Raw genomic sequence first — 26,430 nt, forward strand, 5'->3', positions numbered from 1 at the left:
AAACAAAAACAAATCGGTGACCAATATAGCCACCTTTCTTTGCAAGGACACTCAAAAGCCTGCCATCCATGGATTCTGTCAGTGTTTTGATCTGTTCACCATCAACATTGCGTGCAGCAGCAACCACAGCCTCCCAGACACTGTTCAGAGAGGTGTACTGTTTTCCCTCCTTGTAAATCTCACATTTGATGATGGACCACAGGTTCTCAATGGGGTTCAGATCAGGTGAACAAGGAGGCCATGTCATTAGATTTTCTGCTTTTATACCCTTTCTTGCCAGCCACGCTGTGGATTACTTGGACGCGTGTGATGGAGCATTGTCCTGGATGAAAATCATGTTGTTCTTGAAGGATGCAGACTTCTTCCTGTACCACTGCTTGAAGAAGGTGTCTTCCAGAAACTGGCAGTAGGACTGGGAGTTGAGCTTGACTCTATCCTCAACCCGAAAAGGCCCCACAAGCTCATCTTTGATGATACCAGCCCAAACCAGTACTCCACCTCCACCTTGCTGGCGTCTGAGTCGGACTGGAGCTCTCTGCCCTTTACCAATCCAGCTACGGGCCCATCCATCTGGCCCATCAAGACTCACTCTCATTTCATCAGTCCATAAAACCTTAGAAAAATCAGTCTTGAGATATTTCTTGGCCCAGTCTTGACGTTTCAGCTTGTGTGTCTTGTTCAGTGGTGGTCATCTTTCAGCCTTTCTTACCTTGGCCATGTCTCTGAGTATTGCACACCTTGTGCTTTTGGGCACTCCAGTGATGTTGCAGCTCTGAAATATGGCCAAACTGGTGGCAAGTGGCATCTTGGCAGCTGCACGCTTGACTTTTCTCAGTTCATGGGCAGTTATTTTGCGCCTTGGTTTTTCCACACGCTTCTTGCGACCCTGTTGAATATTTTGAATGAAACGCTTGATTGTTCGATGATCACGCTTCAGAAGCTTTGCAATTTTAAGAGTGCTGCATCCCTCTGCAAGATATCTCACTATTTTTGACTTTTCTGAGCATGTCAAGTCCTTCTTTTGACCCATTTTACCAAAGGAAAGGAAGTTGCCTAATAATTATGCACACCTGATATAGGGTGTTGATGTCATTAGACCACACCCCTTCTCATTACAGAGATGCACATCACCTAATATGCTTAATTGGTAGTAGGCTTTCGAGCCTATACAGCTTGGAGTAAGACAACATGCATAAAGAGGATGATGTGGTCAAAATACTAATTTGCCTAATAATTCTGCACTCCCTGTACTCTGGTACAAGCCAGAAAACCTGTAACTAGAAAGATTTACCATAAAATATGGAAAAGATATATCCGTTGGTGTGAATCCAAGGGATTCTCATGGAGTAAGATTAAAATTCCTAGGATCCTTTCCTTCCTACAAGAGGGTTTGGATAAGGGATTATCAGCGAGTTCTCTAAAGGGACAGATTTCTGCTTTATCTGTCTTGTTACACAAACGACTGGCAGCTGCCAGATGTTCAAGCCTTTGTTCAGGCTTTGGTCAGGATCAAGCCTGTTTACAGGCCGTTGACTCCTCCCTGGAGTTTAAATTTAGTTCTTTCAGTTCTCCAAGGGGTTCCGTTTGAACCTTTACATTCCATAGATATTAAGTTATCTTGGAAAGTTTTGTTTTTAGTTGCTATTTCTTCTGCTAGAAGAGTTTCTGAGTTATCTGCTCTGCAGTGTACTCCGCCCTATCTGGTGTTCCATTCAGATAAGGTCGTTTTGCGTACAAAACCTGGTTTTCTTCCAAAGGTTGTTTCCAACAAGAATATTAACCAGGAAATAGTTGTACCTTCTTTGTGTCCGAATCCAGTTTCAAAGATGGAACGTTTGTTACACAATTTAGATGTAGTCCGTGCTTTAAAGTTTTTTATCTAGAAGCAACAAAGGATTTCCGTCAAACATCTTCTCTGTCGTCTATTCTGGTAAAAGGAGAGGTCAAAATGCTACTGCTACCTCTCTTTCCTTTTGGCTGAAAAGCATCATCCGATTGGCTTATGAGACTGCCGGACGGCAGCCTCCTGAAAGAGTCACAGCTCACTCTACTAGGGCTGTGGCTTCCACATGGGCCTTCAAGAACGAGGCTTCTGTTGATCAGATATGTAAGGCAGCGACTTGGTCTTCCCTGCACACTTTTGCCAAATTCTACAAATTTGATACTTTTGCTTCTTCGGAGGCTATTTTTGGGAGAAAGGTTTTGCAAGCCGTGGTGCCTTCCGTTTAGGTAACCTGATTTGCGCCCTCCCTTCATCCGTGTCCTAAAGCTTTGGTATTGGTTCCCACAAGTTATGGATGACGCCGTGGACCGGACACACCAATGTTGGAGAAAACAGAATTTATGCTTACCTGATAAATTACTTTCTCCAACGGTGTGTCCGGTCCACGGCCCGCCCTGGTTTTTTTATCAGGTTTGATAAATTTATTTATTTAACTACAGTCACCACGGCACCCTATAGTTTCTCCTGTTTTTTTTTCTCCTGTCCGTCGGTCGAATGACTGGGGTGGGCGTAGCCTAGGAGGGACTATATGGACAGCTTTTGCTGTACTCTTTGCCATTTCCTGTTGGGGAAGAGAGATTCCCACAAGTTATGGATGACGCCGTGGACCGGACACACCGTTGGAGAAAGTAATTTATCAGGTAAGCATAAATTCTGTTTTTGCAAAAAGTTAACCCTCTTATATCTAACAAGATTTTTATTGGTCTGTATTATAATCTGTCTGTATTATCTGTTGTAATTGCAATTGCCCCTAGGGGCCAGTGTTGATCACTACTCTATATTATATATAACCTTGTGCGCCCCCTCCACTGTGATTGCATCACACATTAGGATACTTGGTCTTCTTTGCATACATTTACTAAATTCTACCATTTTGATCTATTTGCTTCCTCAGAAGCAGTTTTTGGTAGAAAAGTTCTTCAGGCAGCTGTTTCAGTTTGATTTTTCTGCTTTTGATTTGTTTTTTTCCTCACATTTATGAGAATTTAACTTTATATTTTGGGTTGTAAATTATATTTTTTTTCAGCAGAAAATGGCTGTTTTTTATTTTTATCCCTCCCTCTCTAGTGACTCTTGTGTGGAGTTCCACATCTTGGGTATTGCTATTCCATACGTCACTAGCTCATGGACTCTTGCCAATTACATGCAAGAAAACATAATTTATGTAAGAACTTATCTGATAAATTCATTTATTTCATATTGGCAAGAGTCCATTAGGCCCACCCCATTTTTATGGTTATGATTTTTTTTTGTATAAAGCACAATTATTTCCAAATTCCTTTATTAATGCTTTTTACTCTCTTTTTACCCCACTTCTTGGCTATATGTTAAACTGAATTGTGGGTGTGGTGAGGGGTGTATTTATAAGCATTTTGAGGTTTGGGAAACTTTGCCCCTCCTTGTAGGATTGCATATTCCATACGTCACTAGCTCATGGACTCTTGCCAATATGAAAGAAATGAATTTATCAGGTAAGTTCTTACATAAATTGTGTTTTTTTTACTTCATTTCTGCAGTGCCCATTACTTATATATATCGATCCCTGTCTTCTATATATTTGTAAGTACTTGCTTGTGATCCTTTTTAACAGGTGCTTCTCAAGAGACTGGGATGTCACAGAATATGGTGTTTGTGAATTGGCTGATATTGTATCAGAGATACCTGATACCACAATATGTCTATCACAGCAAGACAATGAGATTGTGATCTCTATTCCCAAGCGAGGTAAGTTTTATTACAAATTCCATACTAACTATATACAGATTGTTATAATAATTTTGCTTTCTAATATAGGTAGAGTCTACAGCTTCATTCCTTAATGTTGGGAAAGACAACACCTGACCACCAGGAGGAGGCATAGACACCCCAGCCAAATGCTTAAATATCCCTTCCACCTCCTCATTACTCCAGTCATTCTTTGCCTTTCGTCAAGATAGGAGGTGGCAGAGAAGTGTCAGAAGATTTGAAGAGTCCTGATAAAGGGTATCTGCCCTTCGAGATAAGACTGGAGTGTTGCTCCTTTATACCTTGTTAGGATCCAGGGGTTATAACCTCTGAGGGTGGGTTTATTGAACAGTTGGGGTTTATTAATTATTTACATCATGCTTTGTGTGATTTTATTTTCTGGGCTCATAGACTGTTTTTTTTTTTGGCTGGAACAAACAGGTTTCACTTTAGATTTTTGAAAGTGTTGCACAGCTCCAATTAACTTTCTGTACTTTTCATAGCATAGTCTATGTTAATTTCCTCCATTCCGGCTGAGACTTCAACCTGAGGAGAGCATTTCCTCTTATCTCCTGACCTGGAGTCGTCTAAATATTTATCGGATTTAGCTATTATGTCCCAGTTATCCGATGAGTTAACCTCTGTAGCTTCACAGGGTGAACTTTCTGGGTTGGAGTCCTTAGCATCTAAGCCGCCTGCTGCAGAGGAAACTTCCTTTAGATTTAAAATTGAGCACTTGCATTTTTTTATTAAAGGAGGTTCTGTCTATGTTAGAGGTTCCAGAGGCCGCGCTGCCTGAAGAACCTATGATACCTAAATTAGACAGTTTACGAAGACAGGAAAGTTCCTTCAACTTTTCCTGTGCCGGTTAAAATGGCGAACATTAACAACGAAAGGGAAAGAATTGGTTCTTTCTTTTCCCCCTTGTTTACTTTTAAAAAGTTGGTCCTGGACTCAACTGAATTCGTGGAGCTCCATTCCTAAGGTGGATGGTGCTATCTCTACTCTTGCTAAACATACTACTATACCTCTTGAGGATAGTTCTTCGTTCAGAGAGCCGATGGATAAGAAAATTGAAACATTTCTGAGAGATGTTTCAACATATGGGATTTTTGTTTCAACCGGAGGCTGCGGTTGCCAGAGCAACTGCCTACTGGTGCAACTCTTTGTCGGAACTCATTAAGGTGGAGTCTCCCCTCGAGGATATTAAAGACAAAAGAATTAGCAATTCTCAGAGCTTTAATTCTATCTGTGGTGCAAACATGCAAATTATTCGCCTAAATGCAAAGGCCTCTGGCTTTGCAGTCCTAGCTCGCTGGGCGATCTGGTTGATGGCTTGGTCTGCGGATATGACTTAAGTCCAGACTCCTTTCTCTTACTCTTTCCTTCAAGGGAAAGATTTTTAGTCCATTATTTCTACGTTTACCGGAGGCAAGGATGCCTTCCTACCGCAAGATAAGAACAAGTCTAAGGGACAACAATCTTCTAATTTTTGTTCTGACAAATCCCAAAGACAACAATCTTCCAAGTCCTAGCAACCCAAGAGTACTTTGAAGCCGGCTCAGTCCTGGAATAAGTCCGAGCAGAATAAGAAGCCTGCTGAAAACAAATTGGCATGAAGGGGCGGCTCCCGATCCGGGATCGGATTGTGTAGGGGGCAGACTGTGTCTCTCTTTTCAGACGCTTGGTTCAGGATCCGTGGGTTCTGGAGGTCGTACTCGGATACAAGATAGGCTTCAAATCTCATCCACCCAGGGGCAGTTTCCTACTCTCGAACCTGTCTAACAGACCACAAAAGAGGGATTACTTTTCTAGGGTGCGTTCGGGACCTATCCTCAAGAGTTGTTGTCCTGGTGCATATCGAAGAAAGTGGTTTGGGGTTTTATTTAAACCTTTTCGTGGTCCTAAAGAAGGGGGGGGGGACTTTCCACCCAATTCTGGACCTAAAGGGACACTGAATACAAATTTTTTTTTCTTCCGAGGTTCAGATAGAGCATGCAATTTTAAGCAACTTTCTAATTTACTCCTTTTATCAAATTTTCTTCATTCTCTTGGTATGTTTATGTAAAAAGCAAAAATGTAAGTTTAGATGCCGGCCTGTTTTTGGTGAACAACCTGGGTTGTCCTTGCTGATTGTACAGCAACAATAAACAAGTGCTGTCCATGGTCCTAAACCAAAAATTTGCTGGCTCCTTAGCTTAGATGCCTTTTTCAAATAAAGATAGCAAGAGAACGAAGAAAAATTGATAAAAGGAGTAAATTAGAAAGTTGCTTAAAATTGCATGCTCTATCTGAATCGCGGAAGAAAACAATTTGGGTTCAGTATCCCTTTAAACTAATTTCTCAGTGTCCCTTCAAGATGGAGACTCTAAGGTCCATCCTTTCATTCAGGAAGGCCAGTTTATGACCACTATAGATCTGAAGGACGCTTACCTTAATATTCCAATCCACAGGGAATAGTTTCAGTTCCTGAGGTTTGTATTCCTGGACCAGCACTTCCAGTTAAATGCCCTTCCGTTTGGCCTAGCTACTGCTCCAAGAATCCATACAAAGGTTCTGGGGGCTCTTCTAGCCGTTGCCAGAACTCAGGGTATTACAGTAGCCCCATACTTTGATGTTATTCTGGTGCAAGCACCATTGTTTCTTTTTGTGTAAGAATTCTCGGAGTCCCTTCTCAGTCTTCGATCCCATGGATAGAAGATACAATTTAAAAAAGATTTCTCTTATCCCAAGTACCAGGGTGGAATTCCTTTGTACTGTAATATACTCCACATGAGGATATTTCTAACAGACCAGAGACGTTGCAAGCTAACTTTGGCATGTCTTGCCCTCCAGACCTCCTTGAGTCCCTCTGTGGCTCAATATATGGAGGTGATTGGTCTCATGGTATCCTGCATGGACATCATTCCTTTTGCAAGGTTCTGTCTCAGACCTTTTACAACTGTGCATGCTGAGACAGTGGCACGGCGATCATTCTGATCTGTCTCTACAGATTGTATTAGCCGGTCAAGAGAATCGCTTTCCTGGTGGCTCTGTCCAGATCATCTGTCTCGAGGAACGTGCTTCCTAACAACATCCTGGGATATTGTGACTATGGACACAAGCCTATCCACATAAGGATCTGTTTTTGGTGCCAGGAAGGACTCGGGAGTCCTCCCTCCCGGTCAATTTTGAATCTACGGCAGTCTTCAATGCCTTGAAGACTTGGCCACTTCCGGGTTCGTCCCAGTTTATCAGATGCCAATCAGACAATATATCCTCGGTGGCTTACATAAACCATCAGGGGGTAACAAGACGTTTCTTGGCAATGAAAGAAGTATCTCAAATTCTGAAGTGGGCGGAAGCCCACAGCTGTTCACTGTCAGCTGGGAGGCAGATTTTCTCAACAGGCAATCCTTCCCAAGGTGTTTGCAGAGATATGCAGCAAGTGGGTGAATCCTGATTGCACCATCGTGGCTGCGAAGGACGTGGTTCGCGGATCTAGTGAGGATGTCCTCATCTCCATGGAATTTACCTTGTTGCAGAGACCTGCTGATACACGGACCATTTGTTCATCAAAATCTAGATTCTCTGAGGCTGACTGCGTGGAGATTGAACGCTTAGTCTTAGCCAAGATAGGTTTCTCTGAGAGTGTCATTGATACTTATTCAAGCTTGTAAACCAGTTACTCTTCGTATCTACCACAAAGGGTGGAGGGCCTACTTATTCTGGTGTGAAGAGCGTGGTTTTTCCTGACACAGAGTTAAGGTTGTCAGGATCTTATCTTTTGTCCAGGATGGAATGGAGAAGGGCCTTTCTGCTAGTTTCCTAAGGGAACAGATTTCGTCCCTGTCTGTTTTATTTCACAAGAGACTGGCTGAGCTTCCAGACGTGCAGTCCTTTGTTAAGGCTCTAATTAGGATCAGACCTGTGTTTAGATCTGGTGCTCTTCATTGGAGCCTACATCTTGTTCTTTGTGTTTTGCAACAGGCTCCGTTTTGAGCCTCTGCATTCTGTTGACATTAAATTATCTTGGAAGGTTTTCTTTTTTGGCTATTGCCTGTGCGCACAGAGTTTGAGATCTCTGCTTTGCAATGTGAGTTCTCTCATCTGATTTTTCATGCAGATAAGGCAGTCTTATGTACTAAATTAGGTTTTCTTCCTAAGGTTGTGTCAGATCGCAACGTCAATCTAGAGATTGTGGTTCCTTCCTTGTGTTCTAAACCTTCATTGAAGGAACGTTTACTTCACCATTCTTCCTCTTTGTTTGTTGTCTATTCGTGGGACGCGCAAGGGGTAGACGGCTACTTCAACTTCCCTATCTTTTTGGTTAAGGAGTGTCATCTGCTTAGCTTACAAGATAGCGGAAGATCGTCCTGATAGGATAACGGCTCATTCCACTAGAGCAGTGTCTTCCTCTTGGGCCTTTAAAAACGAGGCCTCTATAGATCAGATTTGTAAGGCGGCTACCTGGCCCTCCTTACATACTTTTTCTAGTTTTTACAAGTTTTGATGTTTTTTTTTCTGTGGTGCCCTCAGGATAGGGTCCGCCTCTTCCTTTTTGTTCCCTCATGTTATTCATTCAGTGTCCTCTAGAGCTTGGGTATAGTTTTCTCAACAGTAAGGAATGAAGCCATGGACTCTCCCTATCTTAGGAAGGAAAACATAATTTATGCTTACCAGATAAATTCAATTCCTTTCCGGGTTGGAAAAGGGTGGCCCTTCGGCACCATTTATACCCTGATATTTCTCCTTGTTCCCTCAGCAGAATCACTGGGGTAATAAGGAAGTGGGATGGATATTTAAGCCTTTTTTGGCTGGGGTGTCTTTGCCTTCTCCTGGTGGCCAGGTGTATTTCCCAACAGGAATGAAGCCATGGACTCTCCCTATCCGGAAGGAAGGGAATTTATATGGTAAGCATACATTTCAGTTTTTCCCTTGTGCTTTCTGTACAGTGCAAAAATAAATACCATTTATTTATAGAAATTTTTTTGGTAATGCCTACTTATCGGATTTTTTTTTTCTTTTTTTTTTTTTTTTTTTCCTTCAAGAACGTACTCCTGATGAAATTGAGAGGACCAAGCACTTTTCTAAGGAAGTTGTTGACTTATTACGACATCAGCCTCACTTCCGAATGCCATTTAATAAGTTTATTCCATCCTACCACCACCACTTTGGTCGCCAGTGCAAATTGTCGTACTACGGGTTCACCAAATTGTTAGATCTTTTTGAGGCCATACCAGATGTCTTGCAAGTAATTTTGTGGTTTTAAAAGAAATTTTAAAAGAATTTTTGTTTTTTAAATTGTCGCTTTTTCAAAGTCTTAGTTTAATTTTTTTGCATTTTTATCATTCTTATGGAATAGCAGCAATTACTATCAGAACTGTAAAAAAGCTCAGCGCAGTTAGGACTGCATGGAACTGCGGGAAAGGGTAAATTTGTTGAATTTAAACTGAAAATGAAACTCATGGAAAATAAGTGTATTTCATTTGATTTCCAGTTTTCTAATAACGACGCCACTGCTGCTTTGAAGGACAGTGCCGTGTCTCTACACTTAAAAAGTAGCCATGTTCAGGAAAGCCCTAATGCTTGCAGCTTCCATGCAGTACTTTAACTGAAGTGCTCTGATTAATGTCCCTTTTTAAATTGACAGTCTTGTCCGAAACAAACGTTCATTAGTCAGATAAGGCATGTAATTATAAACCATTTTCAAATTTTACATCTATCGCCAATTTTGCTTTGTTTTCTTGGTGGTATTATTTGAAAGCGAAACCTAGGAGGTTCATATGCTAAATTCTAAGCCCTTGAAGGCTGCCTCTCATCTCAGGGCATTTTGACAGTTTTTCACCACTAGAGGGTGTTAGTTCATGTGTTTCATATAGAGAACACTGTGCTCACGCATTTGGAGTTCATAGGAGCCAGCACTGATTGGCTAAAATGCAAGTCTGTAAAAAGAACTGAAATAAGGGGGTAGTTTGCAGAGGCTTAGATAGAAGATAATCAGAAGTTAAGTGTATTATAACTGTTGGTTATGCAAAACTAGGGAATGGGTAATAAAGGGATTATCAGTCTTTTAAAACAAATATTCGGATGTAGACTGTCCCTTTAAGTGTGTGAATGGAAATCTATCTTATGTATCGGGTGGAATCAATAGAGCTGACATTTCTGTTTTCCTTATTTTGTAGGTTTTAGAATGTGGGGAAGAGAAGATTCTGACCCTGACAGAAATGGAGCGCGTTAAAGCTTTAGCCTCGCAACTTGTTAAACTCCTTCGCCCTCAAAAAGACACCTCCCTTATGATGTTGGACTTACTGACTGAATATAACAAGACGTTTGGTTATAGTCTGAGGCTTCATGACTATGATGTCAGCTCTGTTCCAGCACTGATGCAAAAGCTTTGCCATGTTGTTAAGGTAACTTGAGCATATGTTACGTTAATCATAATTAAAGGGACAGGAAACCCCAAAAATTTCTTACATGATTTGGGAAGAACATATCATTTTAAACCACCAAGTGCTTAAATACCTGAAAGGGACATGAAACCCAACATTTTTATATTGTGATACAAATAGAACATGCAGTTTTAAAACATTCTAATTTTCAGTTTTCTTAGTTCTCTTTGTATCTTTTGTTGTAAAGCAGGAACGTAAGCTCGGGAGCATGCATGTCTGCAGCACCTTATGGCAACTGTTTTGTCGTCCATTTGCAAGAACACTATATGGCCATGTAGTGCTCCAGAGACCTACCTAGGTATTTCCTCAGCACAAAATATCATGAGAACAAAGCAAATTTGATAATAGAAGTAAATTGTAAACTTTTTTTTAAATTTTTTTTTTATTGTATGCTCTGAATCACACTATCAATTTGGGGTTTCAGATCCCTTTACAAGGGACATTAAACGTTGCAGTGCCCTTTCATTATTTTGTAATTTATCTTACACATTTTGTTTTTCTTAGCCCTTAGAAAGGCTTTAGTGCATTCCATTTAATTTAGAACCATGACTCCTACATGCTGCACAGTGCAGGAGCTAATTTAGATTGGTCCTTAATTAGAAACTGCAAAGGACATTACTGTCCTTTTTACGTGGGGTTAAGATTTTTAAATAAAATGTTTAGTTAAGTATAATAAAACAGCTTTTGTAATATTTCATTATTTATTTTGCCCCATTTTCATAACCCTCAAACATGAAATGCACCCTACTCACTTCTTAAGGCTAACCTTGTTTACTTATCCTTCCCTAGTTGGTTTTAACTGAAACTGCATAACAGAGTACTTTCTACCAACTATGATTGGGACTACCATTGTCTCCCCAAATAAGGCAAATGGTGGGTGGAGTTTGGCTATTGAAAAATAATTGCAGTGAAACGGACGTTTTGTTTAAATTTTAAGACTTGGAGGATATGGTTTCTTTTGCAACAGAACAGAAATGTCCTTGTAATTTACAAGTTGTTTTATGGTCTCAAGGATTTTCATTGGCCTTTTAATGGGCTGCAAATCCATGCCAAAATTGATGACAAAGACTGTTAAATACGTACAAAATATCTTTCATACAGGTGGTGAGAGTCCATGATCAATTATTCATAGGAATCACACTTCCCTACCACTAGTAGGAGGCAAAGATTCCCAAACTCCAAGAGCTTTATAAAACCTTTTCCACCTACTGGTACTGCAGTCTTGTCTTTGCCTCAGCTGGAGGTGGTTGAAGAATGAAGATGTGCATTTAATTCTTCATTGAGAGAGACTTTCAGTCTATGTTGAGGCCTTTTTCCCTCTGAGTACAGTCTTTGTCAGATGGTTGTATATGGGGTATGGCTTGTGGCTCGCTTTTTCACCTCATGGGGAAAAATTAAATTCAGACCTTTCATAGAGGTGGCATAGACTTGTCTTTTGACTCCTGTTATGGATCTACAATATACTCCATAACTACAATATACTCCATACTATTCCATAACCTCTGCTGATTCTTTCAGTACTGGTTTGGCTATCTACTTTACTAGTAGATGAGTGTCTGTTGGTGAGTATCATATTTTTATTTGTTCTGTAGCCTAGATTGGGTTTTTATAAATTTGATATATAAATTATGGCCCTCACACATGCAGGTTACCTTCAAGTAGGATGTATTATACTTCAGTTTTGCCTTACACTGGGAAACAAGTAGGGCTGCAACTAACTATTATTTTCATAATCGATTTATCGGCCGATTATTTTTTCGATTAATCGACTAATCGGATAAAAAGAGAATCAATAATAGTTTTCTATGTTTTAAATTAAAATCCACATAATGAGTGTTACAAATATAAACTTCAGACTAAAACTTTACATTAACACAATTGTTTCTTCAATTTTTATGCAGCAGAGCAGTTTTATAATTAAACAAAACAAAACCACAAACTGATTGAAAAGAGGTAGAACTAGAAAGAGTTAGACTATCACTGTTAATAACATTCTGTTATTCACTCTTTCAGAAACTTTGCATTGAAATGCAAAAATCTCAACATGTCCACATGCTTCTGGCTAAGGCTGGTTCTCTGTTTGCAGCTATATTTCCTGCAGCAGAGAAAAGGCTGTTGAGGTGTATAATTAGGGTTTTGCCAATTTCACCAAAGTGGGATATTTATCTTTGTTAGCTCTTCACCAATGCTAAGTGTCTTCTACCTTGGCAAGGGGCTTCTCAATAAAGTAACCCTTGACTTCATTCTAACAAAAATATCTTGAATATCTATATGCAATGGTAAATAACCAGCTATAAGGTTAGGGGAAATATCTAGTCCGCTCTAAAAATAACGAAAATATACTTATAAAGGTTAAAACTGGTACATATTATCACAATTTATTAATAATATAAAAACACAATAAAAAACAAAAGCGCTAAGGACTGTATATCAATAACAGGACAAAGCCTTACACATTTATTTATACAGTACATATAATCAGCAATACGCTAATAATTGTGCAAACAGATAATAGTGTATATCAATCTAAATAACTCCCATCAATCTAGGGGCAAGGTGTAAACAACAAGCTTGGCACTATATCATGAAAAGTATAGTTCCAAATCACCAAATTTAATATAAACAATCCAAATGATGACTATTATATCTGGGTTGCACATAAGCCAGGGGTAGTTGTAAACGTATATTGTCCTGAAAAAGTGAAAAGTAAACGTCTATAGACGTCCTTTAGGCTAAGGACATAACCATAAAACACAATACCATATGCAGGAGTTCATTGGAGTGAAGCAGCTGGTGTTGTGCACAGACCAACTAATTGCAAACCAACTAATCGATTAATCGATTATGAGATTCGTTGACAACTATTTTCATAATCTATTATTATCGATTATGACGATTAGTTGTTGCAGCTCTAGAAACAAGTGAGGCAGTCTACCGTTTATTGGGCTCTAGTGGAGTCCCTTAGCCCTCAATAAGCCTTTTCGCCGATGTATCAAAGTATTACCGGGTCTGACAGCACTTCAGTGGCTTAGTCGCTAACAGAGAAACACGGACCTATAATCTATGGTCCTGCGGTGGATAGAGTTATGTCTGTGTAGACATTGTAATCAGTACTCGTGTTACAGCTTCTCAGAATGAGTCAAATCCTTTCCCCCTAGATTTTTCTACAGAGTATGCAGTATCTGCAGCATTAAATGCTGTTATGCCGTCGTCAGGCAAGCCTAAAAGAGAGGCTAAACACTGCTCTCCTGAATCTAGGACCAGCAGCTTAATTGGTGCTTACGCTACCAGACACATACAGGTATTGGAGGAGGATAAATACTTGTCCTGCGTGGACTGTGAACGTTATTCCTCTGTTTCCTTGTTCGAGACCTTAGATGAGTCAAAGGATCTCACATATAGATTTAAAATGAAGGTTAAGTTACCTGTATCACAAACTCAAATTCAATTCTATTTGCCAAATAAATATTAGTCTCATCTTCACATTGAACGTTTTTATAAGTTATCGCCGTATGAAATCGCAATTTTAATGGGTGGGACCGCTCTATACGTAACATCAGAGATAACACGGAAGTAGAGGTGGGGAGGAGTTTGGACGGAAACAGTAGGAATATTACTATATATTATAAATATCGAAATTCATAAATTGGATAAAAATAAACTTTGCAACAAACTTAATGTGCTATTAATGAATGCATTTAGCTATTCAAAGCATGAAAAATTTACCTTCACTTTAAAATAGAACACCTTGGATATTTACTAAAAATACTACTATTTACTTTGGGTGGTACGGAAACCAAAACGCTATAGGATAAACAGGTTCAAACATTGGTCATTTATATTTAAAACTCTTGGTCTTCCCGGTTCCTTCCTCAATCACTGACATATCTATGGAATGGGAGAAACCTGGGGTTCCCTTTTTCTCCTTCTCCAAATTTTAAGAAGTTATTCCCTGTTCCTGAAAATTATTTGGTATTACTGAACACTGTACCTAAGCTGTACAGTGCCATCTCTAGCTAAGCATAGCACCATCCCATTGGAAGACAATACATCTTAAGAATCCTATGGATAGAAAACTTGAAGGATACCTCATGAAGATCTCCCTGAAAGGTTTACTTTCTCAACTGAGAAAGAATAGCTGATTATCCCATCCGATTTCAGTGGAATCTCTGCAAGGAGAGATCCAGGACTATATTCAAGTGATCAAAAAAGCCAATTCTTTTTATTTTTATTTTTTTGCGATGTAGTTGATATTCACATCAATGCCAAAAATACTACTTTAGCAGTTTTAGCCAGACGGCCTTCTGGTTAAAGTCATGGTCAGCCGATATGGTTTCCAAGTCAAGATTTATTATCTTTGGCTTTTTAGGGTAAGACTCTATTTGGTCTGGGTTTGGATTCTATTATCTCAATGATCACAGGAGGAAAGGGAGCTTTCCTTTCTCAGGGCAAGAAATCCAGATTCAAGGGTAGGCCGGTAGTTTGCTTTTGTCAACGTCAGACAAAGAAATTCATCCACCAAAAAATAACAAATATACCAGAAGTACCTTGGAACCAAACCTTGTTTGGAACAAGAACAGCCAGCCCAAGAAGTCAGTCTCCAAGTCATAGACTGCATAAACAGGGGGCACCCCCGTCCTGGAATCAAACCTGATAGGGAACAGATTAAATTTGTGTTTGGGCTTGGTCCATTCAGGATCCTTGGGTTCTGGACATAGTGTCCCAAGGGTAAAGAATAGGTTCTCGTTTTTGTCCTCAGAGGCAGATTTCTTTGATGTCTGGAAGGCCAGAGAAAAGATTAGCCTTCCTTAAATGCATACAAGATCTAAACTAAATAGGAGTAATTGTTCTTGTCCCTCAAAGTGTTTTTTATTCAAACCTTTTCATTGTCCCAAAAGTTCTGAAGCGTCAACGAATTTGTAAGTTTTTTTTCTTCTTAAAAAGGAAGAGTCCACAGCTGCATTCATAACTTTTGGGAATTCAGAACCTGGCCACCAGGAGGAGGCAAAGACACCCCAGCCAAAGGCTTAAATACCTCGCTTACTTCCCTCATCCCCCAGTCATTCTTTGCCTTTCGGCACAGGAGGTTGGCAGAGAAGTGTCAGAAGGAGGGTAGTCTTCTTCGCAATGGGACTGGAGTTTTAAGTAATCCTGTCATTCTCTGTGAGAGCATGCCCATCCCGACTCAGATTAACTGCTCCTTGGTAATCAGCGTTGACAAGTTTTGCTGCCTACCTTTCTTCACTCAAGTCCATGTCAGAAGCGAGGCTACTCTGTCACACTTGAAGGGTCGTGTTCCTGTTCCACGCATAGATTCAGGTAAGATCGTTTCATTTTATTTCAATATGAGCTGTATTGAGAAACAAGGTAGGGTCCCAGTGGGACTCTTATCTTAAATGAGGAATCATGGGTTAATATCTCCTGAAGGGGGGGGGTTATTGAACAGGGCGGACTTTATTGAACAGGGCGGACTTTAATCATGTTTCGTTATATGGTTCTATCTGCAATGTGTAGCTATACTTGGGCTCACGGCCTTTATGGAACATAACAGCCTTTTTATGACGCAATCTCAAGATTGCGCACCCTTTTTGTGACTGGCACAGTGCACCTTGTGACCGGTGCAGTTACGTTGTTTCACTTCCGTATGCTGACAGTGTGCGACCGAGAGAGTCTAGCTTGTGGGTTGTCTGGTTCACAGGAGGTGGTGAGTGCCCCAGCCATTGGGGGTGTCAGTTTTTGTCTCTTTGTAATCCCAATATTATGGAGGATTCTGGTATATGTGACACGGATGCCTCTGTCCGATACAGAGGATGTGTCTTGTTATGAATATGAAATGGCCCGGGTAATCAATGCCCATCAGTTATGTTTCGGTTGCTGTTCTAGACTACTCTTCTCCTGAATCTGGGAGTTTAGAGTGCAGACCCGTGAGGCATGTGCCCAAGACCCTTTCTCCGCTACGTGCGCAGGTGTCCCTATGGCCTTTACTCCTTCACCAGAGAGTGAGTTCTGCATGGCGATTACTATTAAACCGAATCATTTGTATCTCCCAAGTAAAGTATTTCTATGATACTGTCCGTGTTCCGTTAACCAAGGCCCATCGAGCGTGGGATTGCCCAATTCAGCCTTCTGGGGAAGCGTTGGCCCCTGAGTCTTCAGGGACCCCAATATGAGGGGCAGGGTCTTCTGTGGATCCGGTGAGGGATGATTTTGCCTTCAGTTTATAGGCTGGCTCGCCTTCGGGTTCTCCTAGTGGTCCAAGGGATCCAAGGCCTCAAAAGATGGATGGCAAAATGGATATGACGTTTGGGGATGAAGCCAATCTCCTTAATGTCTTTTTTTTTATTTTTTATTTTATTAGTTTGTTTTTTTTTCGGTTCCAGTTCTGAGCTTGGGTGAACGGGGCTAATAATCGTCTGGTCCTGTTGTCATTTTCGTTCACCTTGGGCGTTCACCCAATGGGTACTTCCTTCTTTTTAATTTGGGATTCGGATCGATTTGTTTTTTTCTTAAGCTCATGTCTGTCAGACTTTCGTTTTTATGAATGTTCTTCTCTGGAGCCAATACTTGCGACTAGTGGTCGCGTGGGCACTCCCTTGGGAGTTGCGCACTTGCTGAATATTAGAATGATGATGTTTTCTAGTTCATTTTTTCGATCCTTTGGGACTAATTTTTTTGGTCCTTGAACAGTTCCAGAGGGTCCTTACAAACATGCTGCTACTGGTTGGGAGCTTTTTCAGCTGTCTCCAGGGTTCATGTCACCGTGGTGCTGAGAATGTCTCTTGGCCTATTCTATGGTCTCCGAGCTTGGATCCTACTGATGTATTAAGCCTGTGGTTTATATACAACTTCTTCGGACAGAGGGTTGTGAGTGCCAATCTGAGGTTGGTTGATTCGGGATACTCGCCTGAGTTACGGATCTGCTCTTGCAGACAGTATCATGGTTCTAGGTCCCCGGGGATTCAGAACAGTTATTTCCATTCTTTGGAAGTTGGGAGAGGTTTGTGACCTTTTTGTAGTTTGGTGGGCTGTGTGATTAACGTTTGTGTTTTCACTCGAAGTCCTTCCGGACGCTGCCTCTTCACCTATTGCATTTTTTTGGGGGTTTTTTGCTGCGGGGAGGAGTATCATCTTTCCCGCTTTGGGGGGATCGTCTGGTCTGGATGCGCGGGCATGTTTGTCTTCCTCTGTTCCGTGTTTTATTACTCAGAGGTGGCGTGCATGGGTTCCCTGCCTTCTGTGGGGGGCTTCGGCTCCCGCGTTTGCCTGCTCTAGGTAGTTTTTCTTTGGAAAATAGTTCCTTCGGGTTCTCTGTCTATCCATTGTCATACCCTTGGTCGACTACGGTCTTCAACGACGTTCGGGTATATTACGTCCTCGTATCTCTAGCCTCAGGGCTTGTCAAAGAGTCGTTCGGGTACGGATGGCCGCCCTTTGAGGGCTAGGCAATTGTCCAATTTTCCTTGATGCTCCGTTTGGGGTTTCGTGGGTGGTGCCTTATGTTAACCCTGGGCCTTGCTCGCCATCTTAGATTTATCATTTGCCTTCGGGTATGGATGTTTCCCTGCCTGTGTGTGTATCACGTGTTGCCACTTGCCTACGAGTTTTCTTGCGATCCATTTGCACTGGGTGCTGATTCTCAGATTGTTCAGGGGCCCTTCGTGACTCTTGGGTTTGAGGCTATTTCTAGATCGTTAAGTCTACAGACTTTAGAAGTGCGCTCCTCCTTGGAGGGGGCAGTTTGTTTTTTTCCGGAAAATGGTTCTTTTCATCAACCATTGTCGAGAACCCTAGCCTTGGCCCATGTCTTTTCATGGATGGGTGTGGAGGGTTCGGTTTCACACTTGATATTTGTGGTCCTGCGGGCCCTTTTCATAGAGGCTGGGGCTCTGTGAGAGCTGTCTATCTGTGGCTTAGACTTTAGGTCTTTCTAACGGGTCCCTATGGTCTTCTGGTGCATTTACGATGTTCCTGTAGACTCCATGTGTTTTTATACTGGTTTGGCGATGTGGCCGAGGAGTCTCGCCTCTCTGGTAGGGTGTTTTGGTTTTCATCCCCTTTTACAGAGTAGGGTTTGGGTTCTCCAGGTTTGGAGCTTTTTTAATATTTGTGGAGTCCTGGGGGGTCTTTGGTCTTGCCTAGCAGGGGCTTTTCCCTTGAGTTTCAGGATCTTGGAAGGGGTACTGTGATGTAGTGCCTGTTTCCTGCTTTCCTGCTGAGGGTTTCCTGAGGGCTTCTGCTAAGTGTATCCGGTATATGGATGCTGAGGTTTTGGGGGGGCACTTCTTCCCTTTGGAAGTGTGCCCTTTTTGTCCACGACTGTGTGTAGGGGGTCTCGTACCAGAGCACAGTGTTTCTCTGACTCACGGTAGCTTGCCGTTTGTAGCAGCAGTCTTTTAGGGGACTTGGTTCCTTGTTGATCGATTCTTTCTTTTCCAGTAATCTAGGACTCTTGTCTTCGGTCTTTTGACTCTAGCCTTTGGGCTGGGACTGTTATCCTGGAGGGCAGATTGGGGATCTGTTTCTCTATGCAGTGTTGACAGTTGTTGGTTTTCTCCTTTTGAGGGAGGATTTTGGAGGTCCTCCTTTCTACTGGTGTGGTGCTGGGAGGGGGTGCTTTTTAGAGCCGCTATTCGGGGGGCTGTTAGCCCTTGGAGTTGAACCATCTACAGCTCTTGGCTCAGTGATGGTGTATCCAGTTACAGCTAATTACTTTATCTGGATGCTAACAGGCTTGAAGTGCTTTTAGGAGTTTTGAGTTAGCAATAGGGTCAGCCTTCCTTTGGTGGCTGGTCTTTTAAGAGTTCCTGTTCAGGCGGTTTGAGTTTCTCATTGAGAGCTCTTTTCTAACTGCTGGGATAGTTATCCTGTTTTCTGCTGTCTCTGCCTATCTAGCTACCAGATCTAGCTATGTTGTGGGACGTCAAGGGACTCATGATTTTCATGGAGTGCCTTAGGGCATGGTATGGGATTAGGCACTTGAGGGGTTCCTCGAGTCCTTTTGGGACATGTTCCCTGTGTATGGATACTTTCTTTGGTCCTTGTGTTCTAGGGAGTTTTTGTCTTTGAGTTTGCCTTGTAAGATAACCATGGGTTGCCTTCTAGGTGTCGAGTGGGAAAGTTCCTTTGGATGTTTCTGGTTCCTTTTTTGGGGGGCAGATGTGGTCCTTATCTTTGGCTGGGTAACTTCTTGGGAGTCGTGGCCCGTGGGTTGGACGCCTCAGAGGTTGTTTGGGCTTGTCGGACTCTAGGTCTGAGTGGTCTCTAGTTCGGTTTGCCGGTGGTTTAACTGATGTGCAGTTACCCGGGCTCGGGTTTATCCCATGTCGTTTGTACCTAAATTTTTGGGTGTTGAGTAATTCAGGCTGTGGTGCCTTTTTTTAGGGGCCACAGTTTGTACCCACCCATTGTTTGCATTCAGTCTCCTCTAGCTTGGGTATTGTTTACCCAAAGGTAATGAATGCAGCTGTGGTCTCTTCCCTTTGAAGAAGAGAAACATAAATTATGCTTACCTAATAATTTAATTTTTTCTTTTGAAGGGAAGAGTCCACAGCTCCCGCTCGTGTTTTTATCTTTGAGGTGGCTGTCATATTTTTTTTTTTCTTCTTCTGGCACCTTGTTTCACCCTGATATTTCTCCTACTATTCCTTGTTCCCTTGGCAGAATGACTGGGGGATGAGAGAAGTGGGAGGAGTATTTAAGCCTTTGGCTGGGGTGTCTTTGCCTCCTCCTGGTGGCCAGGTTCTGAATTCCCAAAGGAAATTAATGCATCTGTGGACTTTTCCCTTCAGAAGAAAATGAAATTATCAGGTAAGCATTATTTGTTTTCATTCAAAATGGAGACAATCAGATCTATTCTTCCTCTTGTTGTCCGGGTCAATTCATGACAACAATAGATTTGAAGGATGCGTACATTCTTATATATAAAATCTCCAGATTTGCATTCCTGGATAGACATTACCAGTTCACAGCCCTTACTTTTTAGTTTGGCCACGGTCTTCAGAAGTTGCTGGGGCACTCCTGGCTATAGTCCAGCTACAGGGCATTGCAGTAGTTCTGCAGCGTACTCCTTTCGAGCCTTTGCATGCTCTTGATATTAAAGATATCTTGGAAGATGGTGTTCTTGGCAATATTTGTCCAAATCGGAGTTCTTCTAAGGAGAAGTTGTTAAATCTAAATGTAGTTTGGGCAAGGAATTTAGTCTATCTCAATACCTGTTTTTCTGGTAAGCACAAGGGTCAGAGGGCCTATGCGATTTTTTTTTTTTTTTTTTTTTTTCTTTTTTTTTTCTTTTTTTTTTCTTCTTTCTTTCTGGTTGAGATATCTAATTCGTATGGCCTACTTGGAAGCGGGGACAGCAGCTTCTGGCTCGTATTACAGCTCACTCAACTCGTTCGGTGGCTAAGTCTTCTGTTTAACAGAGGTTTCATTCTTAAAGGCCTATATGTAAGGCTGCGACCTGGTCCTCTTTACATACCTTTTACTAAATTATATGGGTCTGATGTGTTTGCCTCGGCTGAGGCTTTGTTTGGGAGAAAAGGCCTTCAATCAGTAGTAGTAGTCCAGTAATTAGTGACTGCATCACTTTTTTTATCCTACCCTACTTTTTGTGGAGTCTACAGCTTGGTTATAGTTTCCCATATGTAAGAATATGAATTTGTGGACTCTCACTACTATTAGCAAGAACATATAATTGTTTTTCTTTTCTTGGTAGTGAGTCCACAAACACGCCCTGACTAATATAGCGGCGGCAGTCTCGTTGACACTTCTGAACCCTTTTTATCTTTTACTTTCCCTGGCCTTGGTTTGAACCACTTGGAGGGAAGGGGAAGTAAGAGGGATATTTGAATACTCTGGGGTGTCTTTGCCGCTTCCTGGTGGCCAGATGTTTCCAATTAGTAAGAATAGGAATTTGTGGACTTTTTCTACCAAAAAAGTTAGCACACGTGTGCCTCTAGTATGTGCATATCAGGTTTTTAGTGTGCTAATCTCCTTTTTGACAGCTGGGTTTTGATTGTCTTCCTATTCTGCTGAGCAATATCCAGACTTCGGATGTGGAGTCTACTTATCTCCTGCTTATTTATTTTTTGTTTCAGCTTGGCACACCTGTAATTTCTGTTAAGCTTCTTTTGTAGGGGGTAATTTTTCCATGCCTCAAGTAAATTTTTAAGGATATATAGTTATGCTATAATGGAGCCTTTTGATTCTAGGTCCGCTGAACACTTTCCTACCAATGTAAGGTGTGTGTGTATTGTAAAAAAGCTGAAGTATCTCCTCCTGCTTATTTATGTGACTCATGTTTAAAAATGTTAATGCTGCTTCTATGGGTATTACTGTGCCTTCTGAAGGTTCAGATTTTGTCCTCAATGGATTGTTTCCTGTAGGAGAGGACAGGGGAGTTGTTATAAGCCATATAATTCTCTAGAGTCTTGGGGGCATGTCTATCAAGCTCCGTATGGAGCTTGAAGCCCCGTGTTTATGGTGAGCCTTCAGGCTTGCCAGAAACTTTAGACTGCTGCTACATAACTGAAGACCGCTGCTCTATAACCTGTCCACCTGCTCTGAGGATGCGGACAGACATCGCCGCAATTCAACCCGATTTGAATGAGATTGGGTTGATTGACACCCCTGCTAGCGGCCAAATCTGCTAATCTGCAGGGGCGGCGTTGCACCAGCAGTTCACAAGAGCTGCTGGTGCAATGCTGAATGCAGAGAGTATTGCATTCAGCGAGGTCTGTCGGACATAATCCTCAATGTTGGATCATGTCCGACAGGCCTTTCCTTAATAGGCCCCTCGGTGTGTACTAGCTGTTGGATGTCGCAGGAAAGTTCCCATGTCTCCTTCCAGATTGTCTGCTATCCTTCCTTTGTAGGCAGTGTTAGTTACACTGATTTTCCTTTCTGCTTTCAGGACCCAGTCTAGATGTGGAGAATCTGAATTTCCTTAGAACTGAAGCTGGGTTAGTGCTGAATTTTTTACTCTTATCCTCCCTAATGGCTAGTTGCCTAAAAGGGTAGCATATACGGTCATATTGCCTACAGTCTATGCAGGGGTTAATATTAAGTTGCTCCTGATTGCAGCACTAATTTTCAGTACTGAGCATAACATAGGACCTCAGGACAGAGGTAATTCCTGTAAAGGGCTGGCAAGAAAGGGTATAAAAGAAGAAAATCTAATGACATGGCCTCCTTGTTCACCTGATCTGAACCCCATTGAGAACCCTGGTCCATCATCAAATGTGAGATTTACAAGGAGGGAAAACAGTACACCTCTCTGAACAGTGTCTGGGAGGCTGTGGTTGCTGCTGCACGCAATGTTGATGGTGAACAGATCAAAACACTGACAGAATCCATGGATGGCAGGCTTTTGAGTGTCCTTGCAAAGAAAGGTGGCTATATTGGTCACTGATTTGTTTTTGTTTTGTTTTTGAATGTCAGAAATGTATATTTTTGAATGTTGAGATGTTATATTGGTTTCACTGGTAAAAATAAATAATTGAAATGGGTATATATTTGTTTTTTGTTAAGTTGCCTAATAATTATGCACAGTAATAGTCACCTGCACACACAGATATCCCCCTAAAATAGCTATAACTAAAAACTACTTCCAAAACTATTCAGCTTTGATATTAATGAGTTTTTTTGGGCTCATTGAGAACATGGTTGTTCAATAATAAAATGAATCCTCAAAAATACAACTTGCTTAATAATTCTGCACTCCCTGTACATGTTTACTTGGCTAAATGTTAGACTGAGGTACCTGTGAGGTGGAATTGGTTTTAGAGAGCTCTTGTGTTTTTGTTTGTTTGGTTTTTTTTTTTTTGGTTTTTTTTTTTTTCTTTGCTGCCTCTTAGTGGTAGGGAAGAGTATTTCCCAGGAATAATTAATTGTGGATTCACTACCTTGAAAGAGAGGAATTTATCAGCTAAGCATAAATGTTTGTATGCAGATCTTTTTCATCGCAATGACCTATTACCAATGCAGATATAAAAATTTAAAAAAAGGCTTTTATGTACCTTTTTAAGAAACGCTATATGCATGGTTTTTGCACTTCTATTACTGCTGTATGCCAAATAATGTAGTTTGGGCCTTGCATTCTTTATGGTTTAGAGGAGCTGTCACATCTGCTTTAGATAATCATTACGGAATATAGGTCTACTTTTTTTTATTTTTATAATACATATATCTGTGATAATAGAATACATAGGGTGTATATAACTCGTTTTCCTTCAGGTTACAGATACAGATTCTGGCAAGCAGATCCAACTAATTAACAGGAAGTCCTTGCGGTCATTAACGGCACAGCTACTGATACTGCTTATGTCTTGGGATGAGTCGTCTTTCCTTACAGTAGATCAACTCCGTGAAATTTATGAATCTGTCCATGGTGCTGTTCTTAATCCATGTGAATATGGATTTGTATCCTTGACTGAACTCCTGAAAAGTTTGCCTTACTTGGTTGAGGTATGTAGGGAGTATTTTTATTTGGGAGGGTTTAAATGTATTTGTCTCAGTAGACCTTTCAGGTTTGGATGTTCTAGTATAAATCTTATACAGTGCTTTGCAAGCTTGTTCAAAATCTATCGTATCAAAACTTTAAAGTGATTGTAAAGTTGTATTATTTAAAGCCCAGTATTTAAAAATACTCTTAAAAACATGGGCATTTTAAGTCAATAAACTTTACAATTAGTCTTCCTTTTTTAATATGCTTACCTTTTTTGTTACTGTAAACTTACGCCGATCCTCAGCCCACATCTCCAGTATTCAGCGTATCGATGACTAATCAGTCTTCCTCCAATCGTTGTGTGCCTCCCTTGCTGGATGCCAAAGGGGGCACACAACGATTGGATAAAGCCAGATTAGTCATCGATCTGCTCAATACCAAAGGAAATGCCGGCGGAGGATTGGCTATAAGTTTACAGTAACAAAAAGGTAATTGTGTTTTTAAAAATAAGCATAATTGAAAAGTTTAATTACTTAAAGTGGCCATGTTAAGAGTATTTTTTAAATTCTGGGCTTCAACTTTACAATCAATCTTAAGAGCCAGATGTTTTTGGGCATCCAAATAGAATGACATTATTTTGTCCCCTTGTCGTCTAATTTTAGATTAGAAAATTTGATTTTTTAATTCAGTAGTAGAAATACACACAGCAGGCTTCTTGAGGTTAATCCAGCTACATATCTTTTTCCTAATTGGCTTCAGCAGACACCAATTGCAAAAGGGTACATTTTATCCTGAAGACATGACCATGGCTAGCCTTGTATGCAGACTCAAGCCAGCATTGTCTTGTCTAAGGCAAATGGTTGTAATTTGGTTATTGACAACAATTGCAGTAAACCAGATAATTGCTTTTATACAGGTTAAGACTTGGTTGACAATAGAAATATCTTGTAATTACAAGGTGTTTAGTGTAGAGTTGCCACCTCAGTCATGTTTTCCTGGACACTTATGAGTTACACATGCTGTAGGTTGTGTAAAGGGGAACATGCATTGTGCTGTGGGACAGCACAGAAATAGTGACCCTGGACAGCACTATTCATGTTCCTCCCTGCAGCATTTGTAACTCATAAGTGTCCAGGAATACATGGCTGCGGTGGCAACCCTAGTTTAGTGTCCCTTTTTAACAATGTTTTACTATGTTTGTTTTTTTTATTTTCCTTGTCGGGTGTAGTAAAATGTTTATGCTTACAGCATACCTGTTAAACAAAATAGGGGTTAAACATTCACTTTTCTCCATCCTACAGGTAAATTCAAATAATTCATGTGAAGACTCTGTGCAGCTGACGTCACTTTATGTATTTGCAAAGAATGTCCGTTCTTTGCTGCATACTTATCACTATCAGCAGATTTTCTTGCATGAATTCCTAAACGCCTTTAGCAAGTTCACCGGTGAAATGCTACAGCCCAAACTGTATGGATACTGTAGTTTAGAAGAGATCCTGGGAGCAATTCCGCAGGTAAATCATTTTACTGCCTGTTGCTTAGTATTGGAAACTTAAAGGGATACTCATCAAAATAAACTTTTATGATTCAAAAAGAGCAGCAGTTTTAAGCCACTTTCCAATTTACTTCCATTTTGTAATCACACTTTCTGGAGAACAAGATCCTACTGAGCATGTGCACAAGCTCACAGGGTATATGTATACTAGTCCGATTGGCTGATGTCTGTCACATGATACAGGGGGCTGGAAAATGGGAGAAAAAATTAATTTGAAATTCAGAGTAGGTGTTAAATCATTGTCTTTTTATAATGCACTTGTAAAACATGCAATTTTACTGAATTGAGTGCTCCTTTAATACGCAGTATTGACATTGTGAATAAAATGCTTTCTTCCTAGGTGGTTTGGATTAAAGGCCATGGTCACAAGAGGATTGTGGTTCTGAAAAATGACATGAAAAGTGAGTACTGTAAAAATAGGAATGGGCCAGCATTATAAAGAAATTGCTTTTTTTATTTTATATAATGGTTTTCTATGTCAGATGTCAACAACCGGGAAAAAAAAAAAAAAAAAATATATATATATATATATATATATATATATATATATATATATATATATATATATATATATATATATATATATATATATATATATATATATATATATATACACATATATATATATATATATATATATATATATATATATATATATATATATATATATATATATATATATATATATATATATACACACACACACTCTTCTGCAAAGAAATGCCTGCAAACAACTATTCTTTTTAAATAAAATTGGGATCTTAGTCACACAATATGGCCATATTTTGGTTAGCCAGTCACCACTTACAAGGTGTCCCAATATAGACTGGTCCTAACACTACAGTCCTTTAGCCGCAGAGGGCTGAATCATTCCTGCTTTTACGCATTATAATAAAATGAGACTCCCTGGCTTAATATACACAACTCTGTTACTGTTAAAACATATTGTATTTGTATTTAATTAGGGAGACTGACCATCTCCCATTTGTTTAAGCACCCCACCCAAGTACAGGTGTGCTCATGACAGTGTAACAGAGTTGTGTATATTAAGCCAGGGAGTCTCATTCTTTTATGAGGAGTAAAAGCAGGAGTGATTCAGCCCTCTGTGGCTAAAGGACTGTAGTGTTAGGGCCAGTCTATATTGGGACACCTTGTAAGTGGTGACTGGCTAAGCAAAATATGGCCATATTCAGCTCTGCAGAATCTGTTGGCGCTCTACAAATACCTGATAATAGTATTGTGTGACTAAGATCCCAATATTATTTAAAAAGAATAG

The 26,430-nt window shown here is 40.6% G+C and overlaps 1 protein-coding gene across 1 annotated transcript in view; it reads left to right on the plus strand.

Moving 5' to 3' along the window:
- MARF1 (meiosis regulator and mRNA stability factor 1) overlaps positions 1-26,430 on the plus strand; it is a 173,273-nt gene that overhangs the window by 130,995 nt on the left and 15,848 nt on the right. Inside the window, exons 19-24 of the mRNA XM_053694533.1 lie at positions 3,594-3,727; positions 8,758-8,960; positions 9,892-10,119; positions 23,389-23,619; positions 24,901-25,113; positions 25,495-25,555. Of these exons, the coding sequence (XP_053550508.1) occupies positions 3,594-3,727; positions 8,758-8,960; positions 9,892-10,119; positions 23,389-23,619; positions 24,901-25,113; positions 25,495-25,555 (1,070 nt within the window). The remainder of the gene's footprint in view (positions 1-3,593; positions 3,728-8,757; positions 8,961-9,891; positions 10,120-23,388; positions 23,620-24,900; positions 25,114-25,494; positions 25,556-26,430) is intronic.

The sequence above is a fragment of the Bombina bombina genome, chromosome 11 (assembly GCF_027579735.1).
Source record: "Bombina bombina isolate aBomBom1 chromosome 11, aBomBom1.pri, whole genome shotgun sequence".
NCBI classification, from domain to species: Eukaryota; Metazoa; Chordata; class Amphibia; order Anura; family Bombinatoridae; genus Bombina; species Bombina bombina.